Source organism: Hemitrygon akajei, chromosome 15, assembly GCF_048418815.1.
Source record: "Hemitrygon akajei chromosome 15, sHemAka1.3, whole genome shotgun sequence".
In the NCBI taxonomy this organism is placed as follows: domain Eukaryota; kingdom Metazoa; phylum Chordata; class Chondrichthyes; order Myliobatiformes; family Dasyatidae; genus Hemitrygon; species Hemitrygon akajei.
Genome location: NC_133138.1, coordinates 6,872,358 through 6,895,782, shown reverse-complemented (window position 1 = coordinate 6,895,782; position 23,425 = coordinate 6,872,358). Strand labels below are relative to the sequence as shown.

At 50.0% G+C, this 23,425-nt stretch overlaps 1 protein-coding gene across 4 annotated transcripts in view; it reads left to right on the top strand.

Annotated features, from left to right (window-relative positions):
• Positions 1 to 23,099, top strand: part of tnip1 (TNFAIP3 interacting protein 1) — a 108,188-nt gene extending 85,089 nt beyond the window's left edge. For 3 of the 4 annotated variants that reach the window (XM_073067111.1, XM_073067113.1, XM_073067110.1), the window contains exons 12-18: positions 1,853 to 1,981; positions 4,344 to 4,463; positions 8,240 to 8,365; positions 14,396 to 14,476; positions 17,906 to 18,079; positions 19,878 to 19,962; positions 22,700 to 23,099. In XM_073067111.1, the coding sequence (XP_072923212.1) occupies positions 1,853 to 1,981; positions 4,344 to 4,463; positions 8,240 to 8,365; positions 14,396 to 14,476; positions 17,906 to 18,079; positions 19,878 to 19,962; positions 22,700 to 22,737 (753 nt within the window). In that variant the 3' untranslated portion in view covers positions 22,738 to 23,099. The remainder of the gene's footprint in view (positions 1 to 1,852; positions 1,982 to 4,343; positions 4,464 to 8,239; positions 8,366 to 14,395; positions 14,477 to 17,905; positions 18,080 to 19,877; positions 19,963 to 22,699) is intronic. The other variant, XM_073067114.1, reaches the window with a different exon arrangement.
• The last annotated feature ends 326 nt before the right edge of the window (positions 23,100 to 23,425 follow it).

Below are 23,425 nucleotides of genomic sequence, written 5' to 3'. Positions count from 1 at the left end.
GGCTGTGCCCACCTCTCTCATGTTCAGTATTGAGGGAGAGCAGCGTAGGTTCACGAGGTTGATTCCCGGGATGGCGGGACCGTCATATGTTGAAAGATTGGAGCGGCTGGGCTTGTATACACTGGAATTTAGAAGGATGAGAGGGGATCTGATTGAAACATATAAGATTATTAAGGGATTGGACGCGCTAGAGGTAGGAAACATGTTCCCGATGTTGGGGGAGTCCAGAACCAGAGGCCACAGTTTAAGAATAAGGGGTAGGCCATTCAGAATGGAGTTGAGAAAAAACTTTTTCACCCAGAGAGCTGTGGATCTGTGGAATGCTCTGCCTCAGAAGGCAGTGGAGGCCAATTCTCTGGATGCTTTCAAGAAAGAGTTAGATAGAGCTCTTAAAGATAGCGGAGTCAAGAGATATGGGGAGAAGGCAGGAACGGGGTACTGATTGTGGATGATCAGTCATGATCACAGTGAATGGCGGTGCTGGCTCGAAGGGCTGAATGGCCTACTCCTGCACCTATTGTCTATTGTCTATCAGCAGCCTCTTGTGTTTCCATGTGTTGGGACTGCCATAAGGTTATAAGATAAGATTAGCTTTATTTGTCACAAGTGCATCGAAACATACAGTGAAGTACGTTGTTTGTGTCTTGAAATCTTCCCCTCTCCTTCCAAGTACCTGATTAACTGTATATATTCAATATGATTAAGAAAAGCATAGAGAGAGTAGACAAGCAATATCTTTTCCCCAGGGTCAAAATGTCTAATACCAGAGGGCATGCATTTAAAGTGAGAGGGGTGATTTTGAGGGAGGTGTGAGGAGAAAGCTTTTTAACATAGAGTGGTGGGTGCTGAAATGTGTTGCTCGGGATGATGGTAGAGGTAGATGGGCACTTTTAAGAGATGTTTAGATAGGTGCGTGAATGTAAGGAAATGGAAGGATGTGGACATTTTGTAGGCAAAGGGGATTAGTATAGTTAGCCATTTGATTTCTAATTTAACCGGTTCAGCACAGCATTGTGGGCTGAAGGGCCTGTTCATGTGTTGTACTGGTCTATGTTCTTTGTTCTAAGTAAATATGGCTTTAAAATTTTGATATCTAAATATGTTGTCATTTACTGAGGTATGATCTCATTATGGCCATACTCTGTTGATGTAAATTGCTATTATGCCTTAATTGTACTGGACTTGGTGTCAGTAACTGATAGGAACAGACGATGACTAACATTGCCTCTAGAACACTAACTAACCCTAACCTGTACGTCCTTGGACTGTGGGAGGAAACCGGATCACCCAGAGGAAAGCCACACGGTCACTGGGAGAGTGTACAAACTCCTCACAGACAGCAGTGGGAATTGAACCCCCGATCCTACAGCTGGCACTGGATGGTGCTGCCACACCAGTCGAGAGCGTTTGATGATGTGCTAAATCTCCATAAGGCTTCTGAGAAAGTGGGCAAGACAGAAGCGTAGCTCTTCACAGTGCCAGCCACCCAGGTTTCAAATCTGATCATTGTCTGTAAGGGGTTTGCATGTTTTCCCAGTGACCGTTGGGTTTCCTTTGGGTGCTCTGGTTTCTTCCCAAAGGCCAAAGCTAAGTAGGTTAGCTTCAGTAAGTTGTGGGCACGCTATGTTGGCACTGGAAGCGTGGTAACACTTGTGGGCTGCCCTAGGAGAATCCTCGCTGATTTGATTTGATGCAAACGGCTCATTTCCTGTTTATGTCTTGATGTGACAAATTAAACTAATCCCTTTAATCCCCTCCCACTCTTGGGACACTGTGAAGGGTCAGGGGCAGGACCTTGTGCACACAGAAAATGTATCACCTCATTCACCACCTCTCCATCTTACCTCCTCAGACTGAAAAGGAGAAATTTTTGGCGGAGATTAAAACACTGAAGCAGGAGAACCAGTGTCTGAGGGATCAGCTGATACCCCTGACCAAGCAGCGAGAGTGTCAGGAGAAGGAGATCCAGCGTCTCAACAAGGTAGGTGACCTTGGCTTTACAACAGGGTGTCCTGAACTGTGTCTCTCCTCCACATCTCCCCATCTCGGGCCTCCTGTGCTTCTTCTCATCTTGGGGCTTCCTTGAGCCCCCTCCACTCCTCAGCCCCTCTCTGAGTCAAGGGCTCCCCCTTTGCCCCTGCCTATTTCAGGACCCTGTCCGTCCTTCCCTGTCTCGGGACCCCCTTTGCCTCTGATCTCTCTTCCCTCCCCATCTCACCCAAGCTGGGGAGAAGGCATCTCTATCTACATGGAGGGACTCCCACGGGTGTGCTGGGGACAGCTATTGCTGCAAATTCCAGCGCCAATGAGGTATGCCTGCGATGCTGAGAACAGTCAGAACACCAATCAGACCCTTCCGCCCATCATGGCTGTGCTGGCCATCTGCACCAGTTCAAGGTCAAGTTTAATTGTCATTCAACCGTACAGGCATATGGGTAAACGAAACAGCATTCCTCTAGACCAGGGTTCCCAACCTGGGGTCCAGGAACCCCTTGCTTAATGACAGGGGCCCGTGGCATAAAAAAGTTAGGAACCCCTGCTTTGAAGCCAGGGTGTAAACACAGTATATACACAGTCACACACAGCACAAATACTGTAGGTACAATAGCACACACAGTCACACACAGCACAAATACTGTAGGTACAATAGCACACACAGTCACACACAGCACAAATACTGGAGGTACAATAGCACACACAGTCACACACAGCACAAATACTGGAGGTACAATAGCACACACAGTCACACAGCACAAATACTGGAGGTACAATAGCACACACAGTCACACACAGCACAAATACTGGAGGTACAATAGCACACACAGTCACACACAGCACAAATACTGTAGGTACAATATTACTCAGTCACACAGCACAAATACTGTAGGTACAATAGCACAGTCACACAGCACAAATACTGTAGGTACAATAGTACACAGTCACACAGCACAAATACTGTAGATACAATAGCACACAGTCACATAGCACAAATACTGTAGGTACAATAGCACACACAGTCACACACAGCACAAATACTGGAGGTACAATAGCACACACAGTCACACACAGCACAAATACTGTAGGTACAATAGCATACAGTCACACAGCACAAATACTGTAGATACAATAGCACACAGTCACACAGCACAAATACTGGAGGTACAATAGTACACATAGTCACACACGGCACAAATACTGGAGGTACAATAGCACACAGTCACACAGCACAAATACTGGAGGTACAATAGCACACAGTCACACAGCACAAATACTGGAGGTACAATAGTACACACAGTCACACAGCACAAATACTGGAGGTACAATAGCACACAGTCACACAGCACAAATACTGGAGGTACAATAGTACACACAGTCACACAGCACAAATACTGTAGGTACAATAGCACACAGTCACACACAGCACAAATACTGGAGGTACAATAGCACACAGTCACACAGCACAAATACTGGAGGTACAATAGTACACACAGTCACACAGCACAAATACTGGAGGTACAATAGCACACAGTCACACAGCACAAATACTGGAGGTACAATAGTACACACAGTCACACAGCACAAATACTGGAGGTACAATAGCACACAGTCACACAGCACAAATACTGGAGGTACAATAGTACACACAGTCACACAGCACAAATACTGGAGGTACAATAGTACACACAGTCACACAGCACAAATACTGTAGATACAATAGCACACACAGTCACACACAGCACAAATACTGTAGGTACAATAGCACACAGTCACACACAGCACAAATACTGTAGGTACAATAGCACACAGTCACACAGCACAAATACTATAGTGTGCAATTCCCACTGCTGTCGGTAAGGAGTTTGTACGTTCTCCCCGTGAGCCTGTGGGTTTTCTCCAGGTGCTCCAGTTTCCTCCCACTGTCCTAAGAAGTACCAGTTAATAGGTTAATTGGTCCTTGTAAATTGTCCTGTGATTAGGCCAGGGTTAAATGGGTGGGTAGCTGGGTAGCTCGTTGGGCCACAAGGGCCTGTTCCGCACTGTATCTCTTTTAAAACATATTTAGTCCCTGAGTGTCATGGCATGTAAATTGATGGTGCATAGAATGTTGTCCTGTAGCCACGTTTCTGCAAGAACAAGCATGCAGCAGTTCCTCACCTCTCTCAGGGTGGGTCACAGATGAGGGCAAATCCACTCCACACTTTGTGCGAACACTGGAGAGCAGCCCTGATCGAGAGCCGGCCTGCATGGGCCAGCCCCTTTACGAATCCCCTCAACTACACCTTGTCCGGTAATCGTTTTGATACACGTGGCCTCTCTAGTGATGGAAGCTCTCCTCTCCGCAGGCTTTGGAGGAGGTGCTATCGCTGCAGTCAGCCGCACCCATGTTCACTGGCACCGGAGACCCTTGCATCAACACCAGGCGCAACGAGCAGCTGACGCAGATCGAGGTCCTCAAACAGCAGGTGAGGAGACGCGCCCAGGCGCGGAGGCCGTACCGGACAGGCGCTGAGTGCATAGTGCGGTTCTGGGTCGAGCATGGCCTGGCGAGCTGATGGTGGGAAGAGGGAGGTTAGGGTATTCGGAATTAGTTAGTCATGGTGACATACTGCGATACGGTTATGAGAAGCACGAGTAGAGTGGACAGCCAGTCCCAAGAGTTGCTGCCGGACCTGCTGCGTTAGAACATAGAACAGCACAGGCCTTTCGGCCCACAATACTGTACTGACGTGTAAAAAGCAGCAGAGGAGCAGGTAGTGTTGAGGAAGTAGGGAGTCTGTAAAAGGACAGACAGATGAGGAGAATGGACAAAGGTGTGGCAGATGGAATACAATGTAAGGAAGTGTAAGGTCATGCACTTTGGTAGAAGGACTAAAGGTGTGGACTAATTACTAAAAAGGGAGAACATTCAAAAGTTAGAGGTGCAGGACTTGGCAGTCCTCGTGCAGGATTCCCCCAAGGTTCATTTCCAGGTTGAATCAACAGTAAGGAAGGCGAATGCAATGTTAGCATTTATTTCAAGTGGACTAGAATATAAAAGCAAGGATGTAATGCTGAGGTTTTATAAGGAATCTGCCAGACTGTAATTGGAGTATTGTGAGCAGCTTTGGGCCCTTTATCTAAGAAAAGGAGTGCTGGCATTGGGGAGGAGGTTCATGAGAATTAACCCAAAGATGAAAGGGTTAACATAAGAGGAACATTTGATGGCTCTGGAGTTTAGAAGAATGAGAGGGGATCAAATTGAAACCTCTCAAATATTGAAAGACCTAGATGGAGTGGATGTGGAGAGGATGTCTTCTATAGTCGGAGAGTGTAGGACCAGAGGACGCAACCTCAGAATAGCAGAATGACCTTTAGAACAGAGGTGAATCTCTTTAGCCAGAGAGTGGTGAACCTGTGGAATTCATTTCCTCGACGGCTGTGGAGGCCAAGTTATTGGGTATATTTAAAGCGTAGGGTGTCAAAGATTAAGGGGAGAAGACAAGAGAATGGGTTTGAGAGAGATAGTAAATCAACCATGATAGACTGGTGGAGGAGACTCAATGGGCTGAATGGCCTAACTCTACTCCTGTTTCTTATGGTCTAAACCTACTCCAAGGTCAATCTAACCCTTCCCTCAAACACAACCCATAACTCAATTTTTCTTTCATCCATGTGCCTATCTAAGAGTCTCTCAAATGCCCCTGATGTATTTGCCTCTACCACCACCCCTGACAGGGTGTTCCACACACCCACCAGTCTCAGTGTACAAAAATAAAACTTAACTCTGACATCGCCCCTAAACTTTGCTGCACTCACCTTAAAAGGATGCCCTTTCATATTGGGTATTGTCACCCTGGGGAGAAAATGTTGTCCACTCTTTACTTGCCTCTTGTCATCTTGCACATTTCTATCTAGTCACCTCGCATCCTCCTTCACGCCAAACGGAGGAGTCCGAGCTTGCTCAGCCTATCCTCAGAAGACAGGCTCTCCAATCCAGGCAGCATCCTGGTAAACCTCCTCTGTACCCTCTCAAAAGCTTCCGCATTCTTCCTGACCAGGACTGAACACAATTCTCACAGTATTGTCAGAAGGTTCTCCACCATCTTGTGTGCCTTGCTCAACAATAGCAACCACTTTGTCAACTGTGAATTGTTCAAAGGCAGCACCACAATTAAAGGCAAATGGTTTTGAGTGTTGTGATTGATTGCTGTGGTGGTTCAAGAGCACTCCAGGGGCTCTTGGGAAGCCATGGTGGAGCAGCCGTCAGTGTGTTCTATTGCAGCTCAAGGTGTGGGACTTCACAGTTCAGTTCTAGTATCGTCTGTAAGGAGTTTGTACGTTCTCCCCGTGACCACATGGGTTTCCTCCGGGTGCTCCGGTTTCCTCCCACAGTCCAAAGATGTACTGGTTAGAAGGTTAATTGTTCTTTGTAAATTCTCCTGTGATTAGGTCAGGGTTAAATGTGTGGGTTGCTGGGCAGTGGGGCTCGTTGGGCCGGACACGCTCGTTCCGTGCTGTACCTGTAAGTAAATTATTGTGTGCAAATCTACACACCCTGCTATAGAGGGATGTGATTAAGATAGAGAGGGCACAGAAAGGAAAATTTATAAGAATGCTGATGCGAGAGTCTGCTCAAGCTGGAATCTGAAGCAACAAACAATCTGGAAGAACTCGGCAGATCAGGCAGTATCTGTGGGAGGAAAAGAGCTGTCAACATTTTGGTTTGAAGCCTTACACCTGCACGAGAGTATTGACGGGGCTTGAGGGCCTGGGTTACGGGGAGAGATTGGACAGGTCGGGATTGATGAAGAGTCTCCGCCTGAAATGTCGACTGTTTATTCCCCTCCATAGATGCTGCCTGACCTGCTAAGTTCTCCGAGAAATATTGTGTGTGTTACTCAAGGTTTTCTTTCCTGGAGTGTAGGAGGCTGAGAGGTGATGTTATAGAGCAGGGGTTCCCAAACTATTTTTTGTGTCTTTAACTGGACGATCCATGGACCCCAGGTTGGAACCTCTGGCCTAGAAAGATGTAGACTCTTCAATTTTCCCCACGGTGGGATTTCCCAAAAGTTAGAGGCCACAGGGTTGAGGTGTGTGGGGAAAGTTTCAAAGGTGACCTGAGGTGCAAGGTATTAGTAGAGAGGGTGGTAAGTGTGTGGAATGAGCTGCCAGAGGAAGTGGTAGGTTTGGGAACAATCACGATGTTTAAAAGGTACATGGATTGGAAAGGTTGAGAAGTATGTGGGCCAAAGGCAAGCAAGTGGGGCTAGCATGGATGAGATGGGCCAATGGGCCTGTTTCCATGCTCTACAATGCTATGATGCGAGACACCCAGTCAAGTCAAGTTTATTATCATTTAACTATATACGTGTATACTGTCAAACGAAACAACATATCTCTGGACCAGGGTGTAAAACACTGTGTAGTACACATAACACACAATAACTTACGAAAGTAAAGATAAAATGTACGGCTTTTCATTACAGAAAATCTTTCCTACCAAATGCAATAAGCATATACAACAGTTCATCTCTGTGTGACAGGAGAACACTCATCATAGTGCAATAGTCTCTTTTTAATGATTTCGTACATTATTACTGCACACTGGTAAATTATTATTGTGTGTATTATTAATCTGTATTATTAGTCAGGTCTGCACATTCCTAAATGTGTTTTTTAATGTTGCTGCTCTAATGAAAGAATTTCCCACTCGGGATCAATAAAGTATTTGTTATTATGAATTACACATAAATAAATAAATAAATAAAGTGCATGATTTAAAGGTACAGAACAGATTATCCGGTGACACTTCGAATGTGTCCCAGAAGCCCAAAGCTCTGAGGGTAGGAGCTGTTTCCCATCATCACCATTCTTGTTTTTAGGCATCGGAGTCTCCTGCCTGACGGTAGAAAGCCAAAGAGGGTGCCGGGTGGACGGGTGATAGTCTGTCTTTGTGATGAATACAAGAGGTCGTGGTGCCTTTGGTTGGGGACAACCAAGAGAAGAGAAACAGGTTTCTCGGAGAGGATAGAAGTGTGGGGTGGATTTCCTCAGAGATGTGGGCTGAGATGGAGCTATCTGGTTTGCTCTGAAAGAGTTAGTATGCCAGTGGTCCAAACGGTGTTCCGCGGTGTCCCACCGACTTTCTCTGGCGCCTCTCCAAGTGTCGGGGGGTGTAACGTGGCGCATTTCCCAGTGACCCACAGTGACAGCCTTGGCCTTGGTCACCAGTGTCTGTTTACTGTCCACCCCCTCCCAGGTGAAGATCTTTGAGGAGGATTTCCTGAGGGAGCGGAGTGACCGAGAGAGGATGAGTGAGGAGAAGGAGGAGCTGAGGCAAAAGCTGGAGAAGATCCAGGCGGAGATGATGATGCTCAACACTCAGGTACGGATACTGAGTATGCTGATGGACTAACTTGTCTCCCCCAGCCTCTCACCTCTCCCCTCACTGGTCTCCCCTTCCCGTCTCATCTCCCCAGCCTCTCACCTCTCCCCTCACCGGTCTCCCCTTCCAGTCTCATCTTCCTAGCCTCTGACCTCTCCCCTCACTGGTCTCCCCTTCCAGTCTCATCTTCCCAGCCTCTCACCTCTCCCCTCACTGGTCTCCCCTTCCAGTCTCATCTTCCCAGCCTCTCACCTCTCCCCTCACTGGTCTCCCCTTCCAGTCTCATCTTCCCAGCCTCTCACCTCTCCCCTCACTGGTCTCCCCTTCCCGTCTCATCTCCCCAGCCTCTCACCTCTCCCCTCACTGGTCTCCCCTTCCCGTCTCATCTCCCCAGCCTCTGACCTCTCCCCTCACTGGTCTCCCCTTCCAGTCTCATCTTCCCAGCCTCTCACCTCTCCCCTCACTGGTCTCCCCTTCCCGTCTCATCTCCCCAGCCTCTGACCTCTCCCCTCACTGGTCTCCCCTTCCAGTCTCATCTTCCCAGCCTCTCACCTCTCCCCTCACTGGTCTCCCCTTCCAGTCTCATCTTCCCAGCCTCTCACCTCTCCCCTCACTGGTCTCCCCTTCCAGTCTCATCTTCCCAGCCTCTCACCTCTCCCCTCACTGGTCTCCCCTTCCCGTCTCATCTCCCCAGCCTCTCACCTCTCCCCTCACTGGTCTCCCCTTCCCGTCTCATCTCCCCAGCCTCTCACCTCTCCCCTCACTGGTCTCCCCTTCCAGTCTCATCTTCCCAGCCTCTCACCTCTCCCCTCACTGGTCTCCCCTTCCCGTCTCATCTTTCCAGCCTCTCACCTCTCCCCTCACTGGTCTCCCCTTCCCGTCTCATCTCCCCAGCCTCTCACCTCTCCCCTCACCGGTCTCCCCTTCCAGTCTCATCTTCCCAGCCTCTCACCTCTCCCCTCACTGGTCTCCCCTTCCAGTCTCATCTTCCCAGCCTCTCACCTCTCCCCTCACTGGTCTCCCCTTCCAGTCTCATCTTCCCAGCATCTCACCTCTCCCCTCACTGGTCTCCCCTTCCCGTCTCATCTCCCCAGCCTCTCACCTCTCCCCTCACTGGTCTCCCCTTCCCGTCTCATCTCCCCAGCCTCTCACCTCTCCCCTCACTGGTCTCCCCTTCCCGTCTCGTCTCCCCCAACCTCTGACCTCTCCCCTCACCGGTCTCCCCTTCCAGTCTCATCTTTCCAGCCTCTCACCTCTCCCCTCACCGGTCTCCCCTCCCAGTCTCATCTTTCCAGCCTCTCACCTCTCCCCTCACTGGTCTCCCCTTCCCGTCTCATCTCCCCAGCCTCTCACCTCTCCCCTCACTGGTCTCCCCTTCCCGTCTCATCTCCCCAGCCTCTCACCTCTCCCCTCACTGGTCTCCCCTTCCAGTCTCATCTTTCCAGCCTCTCACCTCTCCCCTCACTGGTCTCCCCTTCCAGTCTCATCTCCCCAGCCTCTCACCTCTCCCCTCACTGGTCTCCCCTTCCCGTCTCGTCTCCCCCAACCTCTGACCTCTCCCCTCACCGGTCTCCCCTTCCAGTCTCATCTTTCCAGCCTCTCACCTCTCCCCTCACTGGTCTCCCCTTCCCGTCTCATCTCCCCAGCCTCTCACCTCTCCCCTCACTGGTCTCCCCTTCCCGTCTCATCTCCCCAGCCTCCCACCTCTCCCCTCACTGGTCTCCCCTTCCAGTCTCATCTTCCCAGCCTCTCACCTCTCCCCTCACTGGTCTCCACTTCCAGTCTCATCTTCCCAGCCTCTCACCTCTCCCCTCACTGGTCTCCCCTTCCAGTCTCATCTTCCCAGCCTCTCACCTCTCCCCTCACTGGTCTCCCCTTCCCGTCTCGTCTCCCCCAACCTCTGACCTCTCCCCTCACCGGTCTCCCCTTCCAGTCTCATCTTTCCAGCCTCTCACCTCTCCCCTCACTGGTCTCCCCTTCCCGTCTCATCTCCCCAGCCTCTCACCTCTCCCCTCACTGGTCTCCCCTTCCCGTCTCATCTCCCCAGCCTCCCACCTCTCCCCTCACTGGTCTCCCCTTCCAGTCTCATCTTTCCAGCCTCTCACCTCTCCCCTCACTGGTCTCCCCTTCCAGTCTCATCTCCCCAGCCTCTCACCTCTCCCCTCACTGGTCTCCCCTTCCCGTCTCGTCTCCCCCAACCTCTGACCTCTCCCCTCACCGGTCTCCCCTTCCAGTCTCATCTTTCCAGCCTCTCACCTCTCCCCTCACTGGTCTCCCCTTCCCGTCTCATCTCCCTAGCCTCTCACCTCTCCCCTCACTGGTCTCCCCTTCCCGTCTCATCTCCCCAGCCTCTCACCTCTCCCCTCACTGGTCTCCCCTTCCAGTCTCATCTTTCCAGCCTCTCACCTCTCCCCTCACTGGTCTCCCCTTCCAGTCTCATCTTTCCAGCCTCTCACCTCTCCCCTCACCGGTCTCCCCTTCCCATCTCATCTTCCCACGTCTCCCACAGACTCTCACCTCTCCCCTCACTGGTCTCCCCTTTCAACCCCACCCCCACCTCCTCAGCCTTCCTACATTTGTCTCCTCCGCCTTCATCACCACCTTGATGTCTAAACCCTCTCCCCTTCCTCAACCCTCTTCCCACTCGCTCTCTCATCCTGCTCCCATGTTCCTGCGGGTGGGATCCAGCGTTCAGACGGACAGCACACCTGTAAGGGTGACGTAGGTGCCGTACTGCCCCTGGTGCAGGATTGTGTGGCTGTGGGTCCAACACTGGGGATAAGGATATAATTTATCATTTTTTTGTGACATCGACATCATCGAAACTCACAATGAAATCCTGTGTTTACCTCAACAACCAACGCAGTCGGAGGATGTTCTGGGGACAGCGCAAGCTTTCAGTGCCAACATAGCATGTCTATGATTTACTAAACTGCACGTCCTTGGAACGAGGGAGGGAACCAGAGCACCCAGAGGAAACCGTACTGCACAGGGAGAGTCTATAATCCCTTTACAGTGACGGGAATTGAACCTGTGTCACGGGCGTGGAGTAACGACACACTAACTGCTACTCTCCCTCATTCCAACATTTCCCAAAGGAGTGGGAAGAGCAGATGATTTAACAGGTTAGCTTTCAATGGCTGGTTACAAAAGGAACAGGTTGCACTTGAATCTGAGGGGGACCAATATTCTTGCGGGCATGTTTACTAGAGCTGTTGGGAGTGGTTTAAACTAATATGGCGGGCGATGGGAACCGGTATGATGGAGCTGAGGGTGAGCCAGCAGGTTTACAAGTAGAGGCTGGGTGTAACATGAATGTAAGGAAGGACAAGCCAATGATTGGTTTCAAATGCAGACAGAGTTAAATTGTACCAAGGAAGCAAAATTCAACAGGGTGTAGAATGCAGGACTGAAGGTGCTGTATTTAAATGAACGTAGCATTCAGACTAAGGTGGATGAACTCAATTAGAAACTGGTTGGTTATGACATTGTGGGCGTCGCTGAGTTGTGGCTGAAAGAAGACTATTGTTCCGAGCTTAATATCGAAGGATATACTTTGTATTGAAAGGACAGGCAGGAAGGCATAGTGGTGGTGTGGTTCTGTTGCTAAGTGATGGAATTACATCTTTAGAAAGAGGTGACACAGGGTCAGAGAATGTTGAATCTTTGTGAGTGGAGTTAAGAAACGCAAGGGTAAGAAACTAATATGGGAATTATATATTGGCCTCCAAATAGGGAGGTTGAGATATAACTGACACGCACACAACATAGCACATGTAACTGACACACACAACACGGCACATGTAACTGACACACACACAACACGGCACATGTAACTGACACACACAACACGGCACATGTAACTGACACACACACAACACGGCACACGTAACTGACACACACAACACGGCACACGTAACTGACACACACACAACACGGCACACGTAACTGACACACACAACACGGCACACGTAACTGACACACACACAACATGGCACACGTAACTGACACACACAACACGGCACACGTAACTGGCACACACACAACACGGCACACGTAACTGGCACACACACAACACGGCACACGTAACTGACACACACAACATGGCACACGTAACTGACACACACAACACGGCACACGTAACTGGCACACACACAACACAGAAAGTGAAATCATCACAACTAATAAAATGTATTCCAAAAGAATCTTGGGAAAGGTGGATTTTTGATCAGAGGGCTTCTCTCTGCAGAGTTGGCCATTCAGCCCATCAAGTGTGCTCTGCCATTCCATCACGGCTGATCTATTTTCCATCTCAACCCCATTCTCCTGCTTCTCCCTGTAACCCTGAAGCCCCCACTAATCAAGGACCTGTCAACCTCCACTTTAAATATACCCAATGACTTGGCCTCCACAGCTGTCTGTAACAATGAATTCCACAGATTCACCACTGTCTGACTAAAGAAATTCATCATCATCTCAGTCCTTCTGTCCTGAGGCTGTGCCCTCCGGTTCTGGACTCCCCCAGTGTAGGAAACATCCTCTCCACATCCACTCTATCTAACATGATGTCCCAACTCTTACACTTTAGTGCCCTGACTGATGAAGACTTCTTCACCACTCTGTCTGACTTTGAAAGTTCCCCAAACTGGGACAGTGTTTGGGGAACAGACTGGCGATGTGTGTGAGGTGGAATGGAGTGTGTTGGTGTGTGTTAGGGACAGTGTTTGGGGAACAGACTGGCGGTGTGTGTGAGGTGGAATGGAGTGTGTTGGTGTGTGTCAGGGACAGATGTGTTTGGGGAACAGACTGGCGGTGTGTGTGAGGTGGAATGGAGTGTGTTGGTGTGTGTCAGGGACAGATGTGTTTGGGGAACAGACTGGCGGTGTGTGTGAGGTGGAATGGAGTGTGTTGGTGTGTGTCAGGGACAGATGTGTTTGGGGAACAGACTGGCGGTGTGTGTGAGGTGGAATGGAGTGTGTTGGTGTGTGTCAGGGACAGATGTGTTTGGGGAACAGACTGGCGGTGTGTGTGAGGTGGAATGGAGTGTGTTGGTGTGTGTCAGGGACAGATGTGTTTGGGGAACGACTGACGATGTATGTGGAGTGGTATAGAAGGTGTTGGTCTCTGGGGGGGTGGTCAGATGTGCTATATTTCACTCCAGCTGTGGCCGTTGCTTGTTCTGGTGTTCCCTTCTATGCTCTGTGTATCATTACATCCTGGGAATATTGAATCTCACTGTTTGTCCCCATTCCCAAGACCTGGAATTTTCCTCAGACTTTTCCACTTGCACTCAACCAGTGTTTTTGTATAGTCATTAATAACCTCTCTTGTGCAGCATCTGTCCCCACAGATTTGCACCTTGTTTCACCTATCCTGCCTATTCCGTCTGCCCTTCGTGTCCCCCACTGCCCTCCTGCCCTTCACCAACCCCCTCTGCCCGCCTGCCCTTCACACCCCCTCTGCCCGCCTGCCCTTCACCAACCCCCTCTGCCCGCCTGCCCTTCACACCCCCTCTGCCCTCCTGCCCTTCACCAACCCCCTCTGCCCTGCCCGTCACCAACCCCCTCTGCCCTGCCCGTCACCAACCCCCTCTGCCCTCCTGCCCTTCACACCCCCTCTGCCCTCCTGCCCTTCACACCCCCTCTGCCCTCCTGCCCTTCACACCCCCTCTGCCCACCTGCCCTTCATACCCCCTCTGCCCACCTGCCCTTCACCAACCCCCTCTGCCCACCTGCCCTTCACGTTCCCCTCTGGCTGCTTGTCCTTCATATTCTTTTGTCTGTCTGCCTTCCCTTCATGCCCCTTCCATCTGTCCATTTGCCCTTCATGCCATCCCCTTATACCATTCTTCCCAACTCTCTGACCTCCTCAGCTCCCCCCCGATTCTCCACTCCCTTCCTTTCTCCTTCTGTCTTTTGCCCTCCTTTCCTGTCTCTCCCTCTCTGACTGCAAGCTCCCGTGCTTCACCGGCTTTCTCTCTCGCTCTGTCCCAGCTCTAACCGCGTGCCTGTCCTGTCTGCTCTCTCTCAGCTGCGTGTTTATCAGGAAGATTTTCAGAAGGAGAAGTTGGAGAAGGAAATGATTCAGCGGCTGCTGACGGATCAGAAACAGGTATTGGAGTTAGTCACACTGTGGGGAGAAGGAGCGAAGATGCTCTGTGTGAGACGAATAGCTAGCGTGGACTGGGTCGTGAATGCACCTTATTATCTGTTAACTGATTTGTGGTAATATCACTTTGTGTTGTGTGTGTGAGCTATATGTACCGTGTTGTGCACCTTGGTCTGGAGGAATGGTGTTTCATTTGGTGGTGTACCTCTACGTGGCTCAGAATCAAGTTTAATGTCACTGGCATCTGTTGTTTTGGCAGTGATACAGTGCAATACATAATTTAAAAAACTATAAATTACAACGTGAAGTGTGTGTGTATGTGTGTGTGTGTGTGTGTGTGTATATATATATCTATAATTAAAGTAAATAAATAGTGCAAAAAGAGAGGGCACAGAACAGTGAGGGAGCGCTCATGGTCCATTCAGAAATCTGATCGTAGAGGGAAGAGTGAGGGAGCGCTCAGTGCTCACGGGTTCATGCTCCGTGAATCTGTTTGCAGAAGGGAAGAAACTGTTGAATGATAATAAACCTGAACTTAGGTGGCCCGAAGGTCCTGTTTCTTCTCTGTGCCTCTCTGGGGTTGGAGGACATTGGTGAGCACCAAGTCCAGACTCCCCCACTATAGCAAACGTGCTCTCCACGTCTGCCCTATCTAGTCCTTTCAATATTCGATAGGTTTCAATGAGATTCCCCCCCCCCCCCCCACCCACCATTCTTCTAAACTCCAGTGAGTACAGGTCCAGAGCCATCAAACACCCCTCTTATGTTAACCCTTTCATTCATGGGATCATTCTCATTAACCTCCTCTGGACCCTCTTAAATCTGTGGGGTTCCTAAAATTACCAGCTCGACGAGCTTCAGCCTTGGCTCTGAGTTCTGGCAGCCAACCCACCACCCTGTGCAGCTGCAATTCTGTAAGCTGCTGGCCATCGTGTTTATTTACACAAGGACTGTGCGTGGAAAAAGCAAATATTTGTCACTGTCGAATGGAAGGCTGTGTGCCTGGCATCTTGCAGGCTGTTGGGTCTGTGCCCGTTGAGATGGTCCAGCAAACGAGCTCAGCTTGAGGTTTTGTAATCTCTCACTGACGCCCTCTCGCCTGACCATCTGCCTTCTCTCAGCAGAGAGCAGACGGGCTGGGCCGTTGAAGGAGGCTGAGGTGTGATTATTTATAAGATCATGTGTGATGTAGAGTAGGTACATTTGAAAGTGAAGATACTGTCGTATGAATACACAGGCCACTGAACAACCTGTAGCAAAGCACAGAAGTACAGGACTGTGCGAAACTCTTCAGCACATTTACACAACTGAGGTGTATATTGTTTGGAATCAAATGTACCGTAGTAATTTATGTTTTACAGTCTTTGCTTTCCCCACCACTGGCTCAGCCTGCAAGTTAACCTTTAGAGATCCCTGAACAAGGTCTCCCAAGTCCCTTTGCACCTCTGATTTCTGAATTCTCTGCCCACTGAGAAATTAACTGCAACTTTTATTTCCCCCCCACTAAAGTTCTCTCTTTCCTCCATCTATCCACCAACCCTCCCTCATCCGGTTCATTGGTTCACTAGAGACGGGGCCAAAGTTGCTCAATAAATGGAACTCAGCAGTTCAGGAGGCAGCGATGGAGGGAAATCAACCTGCAGGCTTGTACTTCTCCCCTCTCCCCACCTTCTTCTGGCCTCTGCCTCCTTCCTCCCCAGTCTCGACACGAAATGTCGACTGTTTCTTTCCCTTCATACAGCACTGTGCAAATGCCTTCAGCACATACGAGTAGCGAGGGGGCCTAAGACTTTTGCACAGGACTGTAGTAGCTTTATGTATTGCACTGTACTGCAGTTGCAAAATAAAAACAAATTTCGTGACCTATGTGAGTGACAATAAACCTGATTCTGATTGTGGACTGAGAGTGGGAAGGGAGCAGGGAGAGGGGAATCACGGTTGGGAAAGGGGGAAGGGAGAGGGGAGGGAGTGGGAAGCCCCAGAGAGACATTCTGTGATGATTGTTTGGAATTAAATGGCAACCTTGCCTGGTGACTTAGAACTGGGAAGGGGTGTCACACAACACCACCACCACCCCCCCCCCCCCCGGCCTGAGGACCCCTGCTCTACCACCAGTCCCACACCCCTCCCGCAGCCTCCACCCTCACCATTCCCAACATCCTTTGCTGCCAGATTTACAAGCTCGCTCTCCACTCCACGTTGACAAATGCAGTACTGGGTAAAAGTCTTGAGCAACTGAGCTATACAGATGCACCTCTGATGTTTGCACAGAACTGTAAATAAAATGCAAATAAGTAGTGCAAAAATAATGTTCACGAGTTCATTGTCCGTTCAGAAATCTGATGGCTAAGGGGATGAAGCTGTTCCTAAAACATTGAGTGTGGGTCTTTAATGATGGACACTACCTGTGTGAGGCAGCTTTGTCAGCGTAGTCCGGATGGGTTTCTTGCTGTATGACTCTGTGATGCAGTTGAGGAGGGAGCTGAATCTTTGTTATTCTCTACCCTGGTGGAGTGTGGAGGCTCGGTAGCTGAATATGTGCAAGGCAGGGACACTTATTGGACATAGAGTGAATTGGGGAACATGGGGCGATTGGTGCTGATAGCAGCGATGGCTTTACAGATGGGCTGAATGGCTCACTCCAATGTAGGCCAGAGATTGCTCTCAATGGAGAGTTTGCTGTTGAAACACTCAGCACATGATTAACTCCCAGAGTAAAACTAGGTATGAGAGAAATGTAACTTCCTTCAGCTGAGTCCAAGCAACACACACAAAATGCTGGAGGAACTCAGCAGGCCAGGCAGCATCCATGGAAATGAGTAAACAGTCAACATTCAGGCCAGGTCCTTCCAGCAGGATCAGCAGAGTCCAGCAGGATCAGCAGAGTCCAGCAGGATCAGCAGATTTCCTCTTGTTTCACCTGAATGGAAGCAGGTTTATCAGCACTTAGATGGCGTGAAATTTCAAAGTTCAAAGTAAATTTATTACCAAAGTACATAAATATCACAGTATGCAATCCTTAGATTCACTTCCTTGTGCGCATTCACAGTAAATACAAAGAAACACAAGAGTCAATGAATGATTGCACCCAGCAGGACAAGCACCAACGTGCAAAAGACAGCAAGCTGTGTGAAGACAAAAAGGAAGCATAATAATAAATAAGCAATAAATATCATGACCAGGGGATGGAGAGTGCTTGAAAGTGGATTCATAGGCTGTGGGAAAAGTTCAGTGTTGGGGTGCTCACACAAACTTCTGATGTCCTCGATGGTGGGAGGGTTGTGCCTGTGATGGACTGGCTGAGTTTAGCCCTCTGCAGCCTCGTCTGATCCTGTGCAGTGGCCCCTCCATGCCAGCTGGTGATGTAACCTGTCAGAATGCTCTCCACAGTACATCTGCAGAAACATTTACGTCTCCTGCTTTGTTTGACAGGGTCTGAGCGAGAGGAGGGCATCAGATCCCCCTCCTGGAACACAAAGGATTTACTGCCCGCCCTTCCAGCTGCCATACGCCCCTCTTGCCCACCATGGCCCCGTCTTCGGACCCTATGATCTGCCGATCCGCTACCCACCCTCGGCCATGCCTCCAGGTCACCCTCCCTTCCAAGTGAGTATCGATCCTATGCCTGGACTTGTCGTCATATCGTCACTGCTCGAAACCGGAAGCTTACTCATTACTCCCTCCCCCCACCCCCCCTCCACCATCCACTGTGAAATGTGAACTTTGAACCTTCTGGGACACTGAGCGTCCTTTCCAGATAAGACAACCGTTGTCCAATGCATTTACACTCAATTTGTGTCTGTTTCTCCTGACGTGGCCTCCTCTCTGAGAAGCCTGACTGCCATAACCACCTGGATCTCCCAGTTGTTAGTCTACTTAATCTCTCCACATCCCCCCTCCACCCCACCCTGTTCCACATGGCCGTGAGAATTCCCTCTCAACCCCACCCCATTCCCCATGGCCGTGAGAATTCCCTCTCCACCCCACCCCATTCCCCATGTCCGTGAGAATTCCCTCTCCACCCCACCCCATTCCCCGTGGCTGTGAGAATTCCCCCTCCACCCCACCCCATTCCCCGTGGCCCTGAGAATTCCCTCTCCACCCCACCCCATTCCCCATGTCCATGAGAATTCCCTCTCCACCCCACCCCATTTCCCATGTCCATGAGAATTCCCGCTCCACCCCACCCCATTCCCCATGTCCATGAGAATTCCCTCTCCACCCCACCCCGTTCCCCATGGCCGTGAGAATTCCTTCTCCACCCCACCCCATTCCCCATGTCCATCAGAATTCCCCCTCCACCCCACCCCGCTCCCCCTGTCCGTGAGAATTCCCTCTCCACCCCACCCCGTTCCCCATGTCCATCAGAATTCCCCCTCCACCCCACCCCGTTCCCCATGGCCGTGAGAATTCCCTCTCCACCGCACCCCACCCCACCCCATTCCCCATGGCCGTGAGAATTCCCTCTCCACCCCACCCCGTTCCCCATGGCCGTGAGAATTCCCTCTCCACCCCACCCCGTTCCCCGTGGCCGTGAGAATTCCCTCTCCACCCCACCCCGTTCCCCGTGGCCGTGAGAATTCCCTCTCCACCCCACCCCGTTCCCCATGGCCGTGAGAATTCCCTCTCCACCCCACCCCGTTCCCCATGGCCGTGAGAATTCCCTCTCCACCCCACCCCGTTCCACATGTCCGTGAGAATTCCCCCTCCACCCCACCCCGTTCCCCGTGGCCATGAGAATTTCCTCTCCACCTCACCCCGTTCCACATGTCCGTGAGAATTCCCTCTCCACCCCACCCCGTTCCCCATGGCCGTGAGAATTCCCTCTCCACCCCACCCCGTTCCACATGTCCGTGAGAATTCCCTCTCCACCCCACCCCGTTCCCCGTGGCCGTGAGAATTCCCTCTCCACCCCACCCCGTTCCCCATGTCTGTGAGAATTCCCTCTCCACCTGACCCCATTCCCCGTGGCCATGAGGTACAAGAGCAGAATTTGGCCCTTCGGCCCGTTGCATCTGTTCTGATATTCTGTCATGGCTGGTGACCATCACCCCTTCACCCATAAGATGTTGGAGTAGAATTAGGCCATTTGGCCCATCGAATCCTCTCCACCACTCAATTGTGCCTGATTTATTTTCTCAGCCACATTCTCTCATCTTCTTCCTGTAATTCTTAACCTGTCTCGCCCCCTCTTTCTCCCCCCCACTTATTCCCCAGTCCAGTCTTGATGAAGGGTCTCAGCCTGAAATGTCAGCTGTTTATCCCTCTCCGTAGATGCTGCCTGACCTGCTGAGTCCCTCCTGAGTGTGTGTGTTTCTCCCTCTCTTTTCCCTCTCTTTTCTCTTGTCCTGTTTCTCCAAATGATCATTAATTTATCCTCTTTATTCCCCCCACCATCCCCCAGCCGGAGTACCCCTGGAACGTGAGGTACACCCCTGCACGGGGTCAGCTCCCTGTGGAACCTGACAGAACAAAGACTGACGGGAAAGGTGGGGACTTGTTCTGTGGGTTAGGGGGGCTTTTGACTAAAGGGTCCCATACCGGGCGGCAAGGGTTGTGTGCTGTGGGGGTCGTGTGCTGGGGGAGGGGCTGTGGGGGTCGTGTGCTGGGAGAGGGGCTGTGGGGGTCGTGTGCTGTGGGAGGGGGGTGACGATCGTGTGCTGGGGGAAGGGCTGTGAGGGTCTTGTGCTGTGGGAGGGGTGAGGGTCATGTGTTGTGGGAGGGGCTGTCGGTAGGGATGTGCAGTGCTAACCATGTTACTGTCTGAGGACGTCCCCAGATTGTTTTCTGCTGGTTTAGCTGACAGCTGTGAACCCCTGGCAGTGAACTTTCCTGAAGACTTGATGCCCTATTGCCCCATACTATACTCGGTCAAAACAGCTGGAACTCTAATTCCTCCCCTGTGATATGACACAAGCCATCATCAACTCTTACAGCAAGTAATGGCACAGGGCAAATCATATGGGAGAGCACTCTGCTCAGCCTGGCACTGTGAACAGCACAGACAAGTTGGGCCAAATGGCCTGTCTCCCCTGCTATAATACTGCATGAGGTCAGAGAGCCACTGAGCACCATTTAGACAAACCTGAAGCTTACTGTAATCTGTTATATCGGTTTATCACTGCCACGTTCCCTGGAGAGTTGGGGAATAAGGCAAGTTTCGATAGAGGTATACAAAACAGAGGTAGTGTGCAAGCAAGCTTTTTCCATTGTCAAAGTAAGTTTATTAACAAAGTACATGTTTGTCACCATGAACAACCCTGAGATTCGTTTTTAGTGGGCATACTCGATCCAACAAACACAATAGAATCAATGAAAGACCACAGCCCACAGGACGGACAAACAGCCAATGTGCAGGAGGCAAGAAACTGCAAATAATATTAATAATAAATGTGCAATAGATACCAAGAACATGAGATGAAGAGTCCTTGAAAGTGAGTCCATTGGTTGTGGGAGCAGTTCAGTGATGGGGTGAGTGAAGTAATGCCCGATGGTTGAGGGGTAGTTGTTGCTCCTGGACCTGCCGGTGTGACCGATGGATGCACTTTCCTGTAGCACCACTTTGTGCAGATGTGCACAATATTGGGGAGGGCTTTACCTGTGCCGGACCAGGCCGTATCCACTGCTTTTGAAGGATTTTTCATTCAACGGGCATCACCGAGGTTGGGTGAGGCCAGAGGTTAAGGGGAACCAGAGGGGGAACTTCTTCACTCAGCATGTGGTAAGAGTGTGGAACGAACTTGAGGGCCTGAGTTATAGGGAAAGTTTGAATAGGTTAGGAAACATTGAAGATTGAGGGGAGATTTGATAGAGGTATACAAAATTAGGAGGGGTATAGGTAAGGTAAATGGAAGCAGGCTGGGGTTGGGTGAGACTAGAACTAGAGATCATGGGTTAATGTTTAAGGGAACATGATGGGAATTTCTTCACTTGGGGTGCTGAGAGTGTGGAACGAGCTGCCCCCGATAGTGGTGCGTGTGATTTCGATTTCAACAGTCAAGAGAAATGTGGATAGGTACATCGATGGGAGGGGTATGGTCCAGCTGCAGGTCAATGGGAGTAGACTAGATCAACCGTTTGACCTGTTTCTGTGCTCTGCTGATCTATGACTCGATGCCATTTCATGTTGTGAGATTTGTTTTTCAGCAGCATTACATGCATTACATTAAAAAACTATACGTTACAATAAGAAAGTAAAATGGGTAGTGCAAAAAGAGAGGAAAATAGGTTCATGGGTTCACGGACCGCTCGGGTGTCTGATGGCGAGGGGAAGAAAATGTCCGTAAAATGTTGAGTGTGTGTCTTCAGGCTCCCTGGTGAGAAGAGTGCATGTCTGAGACGGACGCTGCCTTTCTGAGGCATTGCTTTTTGAAGATGCCCTCAACGCTGGGAAGGTGGTGGAGCTGGTGGAGTTTACAACTTGCCGCAGCTTTTTCCAATCCTAAGCATTGTTATTGTTTGACCTCAGTGCACAGTGTGGTAATCTGATCTGTATGAACAGTGTGCAAGACAAGTTTCTCACTGTATCTCAGTACGTGTGTCAATAATAAACTGATTTCAATAGTTTGCCAATCATTCACCACAGGAGCAGTCATCCCAGGGAGATGCTTCACTCCCCAGAATCAGGAGGCAACTTTATTTGTTACATCTACACTCAGTGGTGACTTCATTAGGTACACCTGTACGCCTGCTCATTAATGTGAATACCTAACCAGCCAATCACGTGGCAGCAGCTCAATGCATAAAAGCATGCAGACATGGTCAAGGGGTTCAGACCAAACATCAGAATGGGGATGAAATGTGATCTGTGACTTTGACTGTGTAATGACTGTTGGTGCCAGACAGGGTGGTTTGAATATCTCAGAAACTGCTGATCTCCTGGGATTTTCATACATGACAGTATATGAAATGCCTTGTAAATGAGAGAGGTCAGAGGAGAATGGCCAGACTGGTTCAAGCTGACAGTAACTCAAATAACCTCACATTACAACAGTGCTGTGCAGAAGAGCATCTCTGAACACACAACACGTCAAACCTTGAAGTGAATGGGTCACAAACCTTGAATAATGAACATACACTTAGTGGGCAGTTTAATAGGTACAGGAGGTCCCGAATAAAGTGGCCACTGAGTGTACATTGAACCATGAAGTGAAATACATTATTTGCGTTAACATGATTAAAATGTTCTAATTTTATGTCCCCTTTTTCTCTCACCTTGCCCTCCAGAGCCACCGATTATGGGACAGGGTAAGGGACAGCACTGAAGGACAGAGCTCCCTGTCCCAACGCAGACACCACCGTGCCCTTCGGAGACCGTCACATCACCCTTCCACTGGAGGAGATGGAGTGTTCACAGCGGGGTTGGGTGGGGAGACTACAACGGCACCTCAGCATTGTACAGACTTCCACCTGCTCATTAACACCTGGAGATAGGGGAGGGGGTTCTAGAGAGGTGAGGAGGGAGGGAGGGGGTGTGCGTACCGAGATGAGCGGATTGGGAGGGCTGGGGAGGGTTTTAACTTGGCTTGTGTGCTTGTCGGCAGCCTTGGATTGTTAACTAAAATATTCAGGAAAAGTTGAAACTTGCTATTAACGTTTGCAGTTAAACAAATCAAAACTACTGGAACTGGGTTTCAGGTTCCTTTATTTAACAATCGTACGTGGAAACATACAGTGAAGTATGTCGCTTGCGTTAGCGAGCAACACAGCTTAAGGATGTGTCACTTCACATTCTGGCGCCCACAGTACTCGGCAGAATAAAGTTCAAAGTACAATCGTTATCACAGAATGTATAAAGTATACAAACTTCAGATTTGTAGCCTAGCTGGCAGCCACAGAACAAAGAAACACTATGGAACCCGTTCAAAGAAAAGTCCACACAACCCTAGAGCATCAAACACCCAGTGTACGGGCAGAGAAAGAACAAATCGTGCAAACAATAAAAAGTAGACA